The 13,276-nt window shown below is 34.3% G+C and overlaps 1 protein-coding gene across 6 annotated transcripts in view; it reads right to left on the bottom strand.

Moving 5' to 3' along the window:
* The window catches only part of OXR1 (oxidation resistance 1), a 375,079-nt gene that overhangs the window by 61,093 nt on the left and 300,710 nt on the right, over positions 1 to 13,276 (bottom strand). For all 6 annotated transcript variants that reach the window (XM_060127554.1, XM_060127556.1, XM_060127558.1 and 3 more), the window contains 2 exons: positions 12,173 to 12,286; positions 4,098 to 4,250 (listed from right to left, as the gene is read on the bottom strand). In XM_060127554.1, coding sequence (XP_059983537.1) covers positions 4,098 to 4,250; positions 12,173 to 12,286 — 267 coding nt within the window. The remainder of the gene's footprint in view (positions 1 to 4,097; positions 4,251 to 12,172; positions 12,287 to 13,276) is intronic.

Below are 13,276 nucleotides of genomic sequence, written 5' to 3'. Positions count from 1 at the left end.
CTACAAATGCCCCAGCACACTGGGTGGAGTTTCCTGGCCACAGACAGAGACAGGAAAGGAGAGAACACTCCCTACTGAGAAAGCTTTGGAGATCTACAGAGGATTCTTTTCCAAGGTTCCAGCTGAGGACTGATTGCCACCTGTGCGAAAGCAGCTATCCAAGGATGAGAAAAAAAGCACTCAAAAGAAGCTGAGAAAACAATCCCTAGAGTCCACAGAGTCAGAAATAGTTTGTGTTCTCACCAACCAGAGCAAAAACCCTTGTAATTTACAGCACCTCAATACTCAGAAGGGTATTATCTCAGTAAGGGGAAAACTAGCTAGACTTAAAAGCTGCTCTGGTCATGCCTAACAAAACTTAAAAGCAAGCCATGATAGGATGAAGCTGTTTCCAAGAAACAACCATGTCACAGAAAAATGCGCAAGAATATGTATAGAAATACAAAAATATCCAGCACCCAACAAGATAAAATCCATAATATCTGGTATCCAATTAAAAATTACTAGGCATGCAAACAAACAGGAAAATATGGCTCACAGCAATAACAAAAATCAATTAACTGAAACAAACCCGAAAGTGGAAGAGAGAAAAGAATTGGTAGAAAAAGACATTAAAACAATTATTTTAACTATAGTCCATGTATTCAAGAATATAGAAGAAAGATTTTGCGTGTTAAGTAGGGATGTGGAAGATATAAGCGACCCAGTTTAAACTTAGAGGTGAAAAATACACTGGATAGAATACCAGATTAGATTTGGCAGAAAAATTAATTACTGAACTTCAAGATACAGCAATTGAAATTGTCCAAAATGGAGAGGGAGGAAAAAAAAGAGCAGAGTATCAGTAAGCTATGAAGCACATCATCAAGCAACCTAAAATATGCATAACTGGAGTTTCCAAAGAAGAGGAGAGAATGGGGGAGAAAAAACATTTGAAGAAATATGGCCAAAATTTTTTCAAATTTGATGAAAACTATAAACCTACAGATCCAAGAAGCTGAACGAACCCCAAGGAAAACAAATATGAAACACACACCAAGGCACATCATAATTAAACTGCTCAACAATATCAAAAAAACAAACAATCCAATCAAAAAATGGGCAGAAGACCTAAACAGACATTTCTCCAAAGAAGACATAGAGATGGCCAAAGGCACGTGAAAAGATGCTCAACATTGCTAATTATTAGAGAAATGCAAATCAAAACTACAGTGAGATATCTCCTCACACCAGTCAGAATGGCCATCATCAAAAAAATCTACAAACAGTAAATGCTGGAGAGGGTATGGAGAAAAGGGAACCCTCCTACACTGTTGGTGGGAATGTAAATTGGCACTATGGAGAACAGTATGGAGGTTCCTTAAAAAAGTAAAAACAGAACTACTATATGATCTAGCAATCCCACTACTGGGCATATATCTGGAGAAAAACATGGTTTGAAAAGATACATGCAGCACTCCAATGATCACTGCAGCACTGTTTACAACAGCCAAGACATGGAAGCAACCTAAATGTGCATCAACAGATGAATGGATAAAGAAGATGTGGTACATATATACAATGCAATATTACTCAGCCATTAAAAAGAATGAAATAATGCCGTCTGCAGCAACATGGATGGACCAGGATATTATCATACTAAGTGAAGTGAGTCAGACAGAGAAAGACAAATATATATTGCTTGTATGTGGAATCTAAAAAAAAAAAAAGATACAAATGAACTTATTTACAAAACAGAACAGACTCACAGACATAGAGAACAAACTTATGGTTACCAGGGGGGAAAGGTGGGGAGGGAGGGATAGACTGGGAGTTTGGAAGTGATCTGTACTATATTTAAAATAGATAACCAACATTGTATGCCACAGGGAACTCTGCTCAATATTCTGTAATAACCTAAATGGGAAAAGAATTTAAAAAAGAATATATATGTTAAAAAAAAACAATAAAATTAAAAAAAAATCAACTTGCTCAAAATCAGTGATAAAGACATCATCTTAAATGCAAAGAAAAATATATATTTTATACAGCACACCAAATACAAAAGTAATAGAAGACTTCTCTTCAGAAACAGTGCAAGCCAGAAAACAGTAGAGATTTGAAAGAAACATCTTTAAAGTTCTGAAAGGAAAAGAAACCCTGTCAACCTAAAATTCTATGCCCAGTGAAAATATCTTTAAAAAGTAAAGAAAATACCAAAGCTATATGAATAGCAAATAAGCAAATGAAAAGATGCTCAGTATCATAAGTCATTAGGGAAATGCAAATTAAATGAGTTACCACTAAAGACCAACAAGCATAACTAAAATCTAAAACACTGACCACGGTGAACGCTGGTGAGGATGTGGAGAAACAGCAACTCTCAGTGACTGCTGGCAGGAATGGAAAATAACACAGCCACTTTTGGAAGGCAGTTTGATAGTTTCCAACAGAGCTAAACACAGTCTTACCACACGATCTAACAATCACATGTCTTAGTATTCAACCAAAGGAAATAAAAACGTATACAAAACCTGCATATTAATGTTTATAGCAGCTATCTTCATAAGTGTCCAAACTTGGAAGCAACCAAGATGCCCTTCAGTAGGTGAATGTTGTACTGTACATCCACAGCGATAAAAACAAATGAGCTGTCAAGCCATGAAAGATATGGAAGGCTCTTAAATGCATACTGATAAGTGAAAGAAACCACTCTGAAATCATTCAATAATACTTTATGATTCTAACTGCATGACACTCTGTAAAAGGCAAAACTATGGAGACAGAAAAAAGATCAGTAGTTTCCAGGGGTCCAGAGGAAGGGATGGATGAACAGACAGAGCACAGAGGATTTGGGAGACAATGCAAGTATTTTGCATGATACTGTAATAGTGGATACATGTCATCATACATTTCTCAAAACCCATAGAGTGTATGACACAAAGAGTGAGTTCTGAAGTAAACTATGGAAACCCACTTTAAGTGTAAGACACAGTCTCAAAGTAAAAAAATGGAAGAGATAAATCAAGTTAACACTAACTGAACAGAAGCTAAGTGACTACATTTGTATCCATCAAAGCAGATTTCATAGCAAAGAGTTTTACCAAGAATAGTCTTTCATAATTAAACAAGTCCATTCATCAAGACAATATAAGAATCCAAAACATTTTTATACCTAACCACAGTTTCAAAATACACACAAAAAAACTGATAGAACTAGAAGGGGAAATAGACAAATCCACAATTATAGAGGTATTTCAACATCCTTCTGTCAATAATTGATAGAACAAAAAGACAGAAGATCAATAGTAACACTCAACTTGATTTAATTGACATTTATAAACTATTTCTCCCAACAACAGCAGAATACACATTCTTTCCAAGTGCACATGTAACACATATCAAGATATAATACATTCTGCACCATTAAACGTTAAGCCTACAAATAGTAGTATGTTCTCTAACCACATGGAAAAACATTAGAAATCAGTAACAGAAAGATATCTTGAAAAATACCAAATATTTGGAAACTAAGAAACTTCTAAATATTCCATGGGCCAAAAAAGAAATAAAGAGAAAGTATTATGAACTGAAAGAAAATGAAAATACAACATATCAAGACTGTGGATTCAGTTAAAACAGTACATAGAGGGAAATTTATAGCACTAAACACCTATTTCAAATACCCATAATTTACAAATTACGACTATAAAGAAATGGTTCTCACGTGTGACTTCTCAAGTGGGTATCATACTATAATTACTTTCTTAGCAACACCTGGAGTTTATTTTGAACACTACTGTACTTTACTATAATTCCCTTTGCAGACTAGAAGTTCTCTGCTTTAGAAAAGCAGCAACGTGTGGTAGATAAAACACAGATTCAAACTGGGTTTGAATTCTAGCCAGGATAGAGAAACCCTGGACTCATTAACCTTTTCTGAAAGTTTTTTTTTTTTTTCCCTGTGAAGAAGGAATACGACTGCCTATTTCACAAGATTATTTTAAATTGATCATCATGTGCTGATGCTGATGACTAAAAATGTAAATGCAAAACTGTCATATTTTAGTAATAAATAAAAAATGATTAACAGTTTTTTCTAAAGTTTTATCCATTACCTTGCCACTGGTAATATATCTGCAATTAATTTTAAGAAATTTCTCAGTAAATGCTTCTTCCTCCTCAGAAGTTGAAGATACAACTCGTGCAGGTCGAATACCAGTAAAAGCAGATGAGAGAGTTTCTTCTTTCGGGTGGACTACATCAGGATTCTTTAAAAAAAAAAAAAGACAAAGACACTTCAGAGAACTAAATAAAACTAAGCACATTGTTAAATGCAAATGCATAGCTCTCCCCAGTAAGTGTTCTTCCTTCTCATCACATTCTGTAGAACAGCTCAAAACGTTTTTATGTAAAAAAATATGGGAAAGATGGCTTCCCTGGTGGCGCAGTGGTTGAGAGTCCGCCTGCCGATGCAGGGGACACGGGTTCGTGCCCCGGTCCGGGAGGATCCCACATGCCGCGGAGTGGCTGGGCCCGTGAGCCATGGCTGCTGAGCCTGCATGCCCGGAGCCTGTGCTCCGCAACGGGAGAGGCCACAACAGCGAGAGGCCCGCGTACCGCAAAAAAAAAAAAAAAAAAAATATGGGAAAGAATGTCACTTCTTTTACATTTGGTAAAGATCTCTAATACAGCTTAAACTTACATTTTTCAAAGATTTTTTTAATGGGAATATATATATACTGGTTATAATACATATGTGTTTGTGTGTGTGTGTGGGTGTGTATACACACACATACACATTCAGTTGCTCCTGAATGAAATCACTGGTCCTGATCATTTAATATATCCCTCAGGTGCTGGGAGCAGAGAAAAGGTGAGTGCTTGTCTGTGAAAGCTAGGAATTCAGCAGAATCCATTCATTGAAGAGCCTGTTAAAATCTCAAGCTATAAAGAATTTATCAGTACCATTTTACAAAGTATTAATTAGTTAGATCATAGGTTTTTAACTTTTTTGATGCCATGGACCATTCCCACAGTGAAGCCTATAGACCTCCTTTTCAGAATGTTTTTTTTAATACTCAAAATATAGAATTACAAAGAAAAACAATTATATCGAAACAATTATCAAAACACTTTTTAATCAGAGATATTTTTATTTATAGATATATACGCTTCTTTATTAATACATTAAATAACAAGATCTAGTGATGACTCATAACGATAATTTTGAAGTACATGGCCATAAACAACATTCTGTGATATCTACAACAACTCTAAATGGATTTGAAAATATGTGAGTTCTAGGGCTTCCCTGGTGGCGCAGTGGTTGAGAGTCCGCCTGCCGATGCAGGGGACACAGGTTCGTGCCCCGGTCCGGGAAGATCCCACATGCCGCGGAGCGGCTGGGCCCGTGAGCCATGGCCGCTGAGCCTGCGTGTCCGGAGCCTGTGCTCCGCAGCGGGAGGGGCCACAACAGTGAGAGGCCCGCGTACCATTAAAAAAAAAAAAAAAAAAGAACTGAAAATATGTGAGTTCTATTGGAGACAAAGTCACAGGTATCCTGGTGCTTTTCTATAGTTTGCTGCTTATATTCTTAATCTTTAAAAATGCTAGATTTCACTTAAAATTTTTTCTATCCAAGTTCACAGAACTCATAGTTTTCCCAAAGTTCACTATTCTGTACAAATGTAGGAAGGTTAGACAGATGCCTTTTAATCTTTGTTTTAAATACCTCCACAGAGGCATTTCATACCTTATAAGTAAATGCACAATGCCTTATATAATAGTTTTCATAGTAGCAAGGTTCTTCAGAGCTTTGAACTAAAATCTGCCACTCTGTAATTAATACCTAATAGTTATTATTTGCCCTTTTGAAATAATAAACAAGACTGCTTCCTCTTCAGTCTCACAGACTTTGAGATACTTGAAAAGAACTATCAAATTTTAACATGACTTTTTCTACTCTAATAAATGCATCTAATTCCTTAAATTCTGTCCTATATAGGACAGAATTTGTAGACTTCCTTTCTAAATTTCATATACCCTTCCTAAAATATAGGGCTGAATCCCAAGCACTTGGGCAGATACTCAACAGACATTTTTTGAAGGTAGACCAGTTCAGAACACTGCAAAACAGCTACATCTGATATAATTATATTTTTAAAAAACCTAAAATGGAATTATATTTTAACAGCTGCATGATACTGTTATAGCATTATTATCAATCTTTTCATTTTGTGATACAAACTAATAACTTTACATTCATCCTGTTGTCTCTGGTAGTTACTGTATCTAAGAGTTTTATATCATATATAAATCCATTTAGCACAGATAATTAAATAAGGGACATTAATAATATTAATTGATATTTATGAATACCTTTATATTTAAGTATATTATAAAGACCATTTCACTTTCAAATCACTCATAAGGTATATACTATTACCTTAATTTTTAAGGAAACGTATGCTTGTCCAAATTCAGTAACTTGCCCAATGAGTAAGATGAAGCTGAGATGAAAACCCATGTTGCCAACACATGAACTAGTGAGCTTAACTGCACTACTATACGCTTTCCATTTCAAACATTCTTCTAAAAGATTGTGTGCAGAGGGGAAAAAAAAGCCAATACAGAGCCATCACAGGGCCCCCTGCAAACTGGCACAAAGCAATACACAAATTTTGCCTATGACTGTTCAGTTACTCCCAAATCAGGTGACAACAGTATCTACTAAATAACCATATTATTCACAGAAACTGTATCAGGGTACATTGTCAAATATTTTCCTTAAACATATACCTCATAGAACAAGATCTCTGAGGTTCCTTCAAAGCCTCAAATTCTACAACTCAGTATCAATAGCAATCCCAACTTGTCAAAGTAATCCTATTAAAAAGAATACATGAGATTAGCTTAACGAATGCTCAAAGTATAGCATAAAAGAGTATTTCTTTAAAAGAGATCAAAGTTGTTTAGAGAAATCATAATCAGACCTCATTTTAACTTACATACATGTACATGATCCAAAGTATCAGTATCTCCGTATCTCTGTGAATTTACAGATTCTGTTTCTTAATAAGGTGATTTGAATAAGCTTATTTGAGTGCTTTCTGAAGCTTCTTTGTGCAATTTTGTTTTAGCCACTAGGGATGGAAAGGTCCTTAAAAATACAGGATTATAAACATTTATTTATCAAGCCTCAATTGTCACCTCAATTGTTCAAATGTGCAAAAGGAAAGCAATGCTATGGCAAGTGACCCAAAAAAGTTGACTTATGGTCATCTTTTTTGTACAATATGATTAAATATTACATAATTTGTAGAGTATTATTATAAATCATTACCATAAGCTAATTAGCAACTCCAAACTCTCCTTTTCCCATGTTGCCTTGGCTTTATGGAGTTTTTGTTCTTTAGTGATTGAAAATACGTAGAAATGTTATCTGGTAACATGTAGGTAAGGCATACAAAATTTGAGAAGGAAAAACCATACAGGCACAGAAGTACCAACATTTATATTTATTTCATACAAACATATATAATATATAATCTAAAATAAAATGTTTATTTTTAAAGCAGTGAATATTATGTTTCTTCACTCAATCCAATAAATATGATGGGTACCATTTACTTCCTATAAATTGTTATGTTTAACTATCACTCTCAGAATTTATTTAAACTCCACTTCTTAAGAATTTGAGGCTCTTAAAACAAACATACAGAATAAAATACAATACAGATAAAAAATAAAAATATCAGAGTGAAGAAAAAATAAAATGCAATTTTAAGTGTTGTACTTGGAGTTTTGGACCTGGCACTGAGCTTTTTAGCAACCAGGTTAAAAAGCAAAGAAGGATCAATTTTTAAATTCTAATTATGAGAACAATGCTTGCTTTCAGAATCTAGAATAAAACTCTCACCCAGTAATTTAACTATTTATTTGTGATATTACAAATACAGAGATTTCTTCTATATAAAGAAATGCTTTCCTAAAAATCTATATAAATACAAAGTCGTACTATGACATTTTATGTTTTCACATATTTCAAATATAAAATTTTGTTCTAAGAATGTAAGACTAAGGTATAATTATAGCACCACCATTTAAAAAATACATATTAAAAAATTATAATTCCCTAATAAACTGTTGGTATTTAAGTTTAAAAGCACCAAAGTTAAATTATATTATACAATATATAGGTAACATATAATTCATGTGTTATTTATACATACGGCATTTATAGTTGTTTAACTTTATTTTAATATAATATGTAATATATAAGCTTATGTTTATTATATAATAAAGTATATATACTTACATATGAAAATTTAGGTTTAAAAGCATGAAATTTAAAATCATAATTTATATATTATATATCAGATAAAATATATATATTTTAGTGATTTAAAATTTATTTTAAGTTTAAATATGTAATATTATACACAGAGAGAGAGAGGAAGGAGGTGGAAGTAAGGAAGAAGGGAAAGAGGGGAGAGGAATGCTTGTGACTAGTTTAAGGATGGCATATGTGAGAACAATTTTTGAAGCATATGCTATATTTAATTTCTTCAAACTATATTGATATTTCTAACTAAAATTTTTTTAACTTCTTGCATGTGTGCTATTACTTTAATGTCTGTTTTCAGGTATATAAGTTCAGGATGTCAATGAATTATGTGATTAGCATAATTAAAATAGAGGGAGGTTTATTTTATTAGATTTCACAAATATTCTCAAGATCCCCAAAACCCTGTAAGAAATTAACATCACTCTTTTATACATTTTCTCATCTATATGTAAAGAGAATAGTCACTGAATGTCTTTTTTAAAAAAATCTTATTTGACTAGAGTTAGAAAACCTTCTAAAGTTCCCTGACTAAACAATGTGGTTCTCTTGAAATTTTATAAAAGGCAACATTATGACACTTCACTGTGTCACCCAAGAAGATATGCTGAAGTCCTAACCCCCTACCTCAGAATGCAACCTTATTTGGAAATCAGCTTTTCACAGATGAAGTGAGTTAAGCTGAAGTCACACAGGAGGAGTAGAGTGGACCCTTAATCCAATTTAATTGGTTTCCTTATCCGAAGAGGAGACCACTATGTGAAGACACAAACACACAAGGAGAAGACAGCCATGTGACTACAAAGGCAGAAACTGGAGTAATCTGTCCAACAAGACAAGGAATGACAAGGATTGTGGGCCAACACCCGATGCTAGAAGAGGCAAGGAAGGATTCTCCCCCACAAGGTGCTTGCCAACATCTTGATTCCAGACATCTAGCCTCCAGAACTGTGAGGTAAGTTTCTGATTTAGACCACCCATTCTGTAATCCTTTGTTACAGCAATCCCAGGAAATTAATACAGGCAAATAATAATTTTTTAAGTTACATAAACAGAAGAACAACATATTTAAAAGTCCAGATAATCTTAAATATTGAGGGAAAAAAGGCAATGCTTTTGTTCACCTTTTAATCATTTTAAGCAATACTTCCGATTATCTGCTTTACTTTTATTTTTGCTTTGGTAAGCAAAAATTTGCTACATTACTTCCACATAGCTCTTTACTACAAACTTTCTAGTTTCTACAATTTAGGACACATATATTTTAATTTTAGATTGTATGTCTCAGTCACAGAGAATCTGTACTGCTAATCCTTACCCTTTCATCAATTAGTTCAAAAAGTGGTTAAGAATATAACACAAAACCTGGATGTAGACTGTCAGGGTTTAAATCTCAGCTCTACCACTCATTAAGTATGTGACCTTGTGTACATTACTCATTCTCTCTATGCCTTAGTTTCCTCATTAATAAATGCATAGTAAGTACTTTTTAAATGTTAATAGTAAATGTAGCAGAATAATTGCCTATGCTTAAAAAGAAGCTTTTAATGTGCCTAAACTCTATTAATGCTTTATATATTTTCTCCTGTAAGACCTTCTAGGCCTTCCATAGAATCTCTTAGTAGTATTTTTTTCAAAATTATATTTTCTTACTACCATGAAATATAATTTCAAAATTATATTTTCTTACCACATAAGTACTCTACTTTTCTTATTATCTTTTAGATTTATTAGAGTATACTAAAGAGTGTTTTATATTAAAGAGAATACAACTATCTGCTAGCCCATCTTTCAGTGGAGTATAGTAACATAAGCCGAAATTAAAAACTATTTAAAACCGTTTCACTTTTCCATATTATTTATTTAAAATTCTTTTTCCTCTGAATTCCATCCTAAATATATCACACTAGTAGTTCTAGCCTAAAATGGCATTAGCATAATAAATAAATTTAAGATGCAGAGAGGAGAAATCAAAGGAGATAAACAAACAAAAGAGGTTTTTATATTTACAAAAGAATGTTAGATTAAAAGAATTTTACAAAATGATAGTGCAAAAGTGACAGGTTTTACTACACTCACAATGATTGAATATTACTTATCTTTTTGGGTTGGGTCCAATTATTTACTGATCGATAGTAGTTTCTGAGCTATCAATTTCCAGCTATAAAGTGCTAGTAAAAAACCATGGGCTCTGGACTCAGACTATCCGCGCTGGAATCCTAATTCAGGTAAGTAGTCTAGCTTTTCACAATTTTGCCTTTAGGGTATGGAACACAAGCTAAATTTACTGAAGGCTACACTGCTCTCCTTTGTCACTGCCCCTTATGAATATATCTGTTAAGTCCCATGGGACAATGGCATGGCCATGTTCAAAAAGGTCCAGTAACTGTTTGGTCCAGTATCATTAGAAACTGACTTCCATTTTTGTCAATGATGAGAATAAATGTAATACATTCCTTTCATGTAGCTGTATTCTAAAGTAGTTGTCATTTTTACAAGATAGCCAGCAAATAAAACATTTGAAAAAGACCCCCTTTCTCCCTCCCTCCCTCTCTCTCTCTCTCTCTCTCACCACAAACACACAGAAAAAAGTCCCTAGGCAAGGAGACAAATACTAATTAATAATATCATGTCCTTTACTCCATGAGAGAAGTGGAACTAGTCTAATACTACAGCTTAGAAACTAATAATTCCTAATACTTTATAGGCAAATTAACATTAATAATTTGTGTTTTGTTACCAGTATGCCATTTGGTATCCTAAACTTTGAGTGCAAATTGGGGCAGAGAAAAGGATGTCTCCTAAAATCAGCATAGCAACACAGAAGAATCTCTCACAGGAGTCTAGCCAGTTAATGGAGAAATAACCTTTTACATGTAAACATAATCATTGGGTCATTATGAAAATGGGAAATTATGATTAGTATTCATTTACACAGGAAAGGCACAAAAAACATAATTCCTGTCGGAGGAATTTTAATCAAAATTATTAAAGTTTTTTTCCTTGGAATTCATTTGTAAAATGTAACATATAGAACATCTATTCCTTTAAAATGCTAGATAAATTAATATACTATTAGTTACTCCAAATTAATATTCTGAAGAACAACTAAGATAATAATATTTTTTTTTCTTTGGCAGTGCTGTGCAGCATGTGGGATCTTAGTTCCCCGACCAGGGATCGAACCCACGCCCCCTGCAGTGGAAGTGCGTAGTCTTAACCACTGGATTGCGGAAGTCCCCATAAATTATTTTTTTAAAGTGTGCCAATAATGAACTCAAGAGTTTTAAGTATTATATAAACATTCACAGAAACTCAAATAAAAATCAAATTGGGGGCTTCCCTCGTGGCACAGTGGTTGAGAGTCTGCCTGCCGATGCAGGGGACACGGGTTCGTGCCCCGGTCCGGGAAGATCCCACATGCCGCGGAGCGGCTGGGCCCGTGAGCCATGGCCGCTGAGCCTGCGCGTCCGGAGCCCCACAACAGTGAGAGGCCCAAGTACCGCAAAAAAAAAAAAAAAAAAAAAATCAAATTGGACATGGACTTCCTATCATGATATACTCATGTTTGTTAAGTAAAATTCCTTTCTTAGTTAAATTATTATATGATATTCATAAAACGGCTGATGAATATCTTTGGATTACTACTACCATTAACAATAATCAATTTAAACTGTCTGATTTAATAAGAATGTTTCACTTTAAAAACCGGGATTTACAAATGTAATTAACAACCTAAAAAGGTAAAATTTCGTTCAAGCCATAGGCAAAGTAGGATTAAAAAAATGGTGATATATACAAATACAGTGACATTTCTTGATAGCTTTGAAAAGAAGGGAAACTTACAGTGGTCTTATCAAGTTCAGCCTCGGATGATGTTGGTGACAAAGGACTTATGGGGCTTAGAGACGGGGAGCTCTCAACACTGGAGACATATTCAGGATCAGGAACATATAAAACCTGGAAGAAAATATTCACATAAAGATTTAGTCAAACTAAAATATTAATAATCAGATGGTATTCTCTAAGCGAGCACCATTAACAATGACCTTCATAAATAAATTTTAAAAATTAAAACCTTCAGATTAAAAGAATGTTTATTACCGAACTAACTGTAACAAAATTTTAAAAAAGATATTTAATTTAGATAAGTTTGATAACACAAACTGTGGGCAACAGTGAGGGGAAACAGTAATTCTTAAAAATTATGGGTGTTCCCCTTAAAGGACAATTTGTCAACAGCCAGCAAAGCTTAAAATGCACATATCCTTTAACTGAGCCATTTTACTTCTAGGACTTGACTTTATAGATATACGTGCATATAAAGAAAAAGAGAAACAAACAAGAATGTTTCCTAGAGCAACGTTTACAAAGCAAAAAAGTAGAAAGTCTAAAGCCTACTGTGCTTGGTTAAACCATAATACAGGCACACCTCGTTCTACTGTGTCACCTTATTGGACTTCGCAGATATTGCGTATTTTACAAACTGAAAGATTGTGGCAACCCTGTGTCAAGCAAGTCTATCAGTGCCATTTTTCGACTGCATTTGCTCACTTCCTGTCTCTGGGTTACATTTTGGTGATTCTTCCAATATTTCAAACTTTTCATTATTATTATATTTGTTATGGTGATTTGTGATCAGTGACTGCTGCAAAAAGATTATGACTCTCTGAAAGCTCAGATGATGGTTACCATTTTTTAGCAATAAAGTACTTTTAAATTAAGGTATGTACTTTTTTTTTTTTTTTTTTTTGCAGTATGTGGGCCTCTCACTGTTGTGGCCTCTTCCATTGCGGACCACAAGCTCCGGACGCACAGGCTCAGGGGCCATGGCTCACGGGCCCAGCCGCTCCGTGGCATGTGGGATCCTTCTGGACCGGGGCACGAACCCGTGTCCCCTGCATCAGCAGGCGGACTCTCAACCGCTGCGCCACCAGGGAAACCCAAGGT

Source organism: Lagenorhynchus albirostris, chromosome 17 (assembly GCF_949774975.1).
Source record: "Lagenorhynchus albirostris chromosome 17, mLagAlb1.1, whole genome shotgun sequence".
Classification (NCBI taxonomy): domain Eukaryota; kingdom Metazoa; phylum Chordata; class Mammalia; order Artiodactyla; family Delphinidae; genus Lagenorhynchus; species Lagenorhynchus albirostris.
This window is presented reverse-complemented; position numbering and strand designations above follow the sequence as displayed.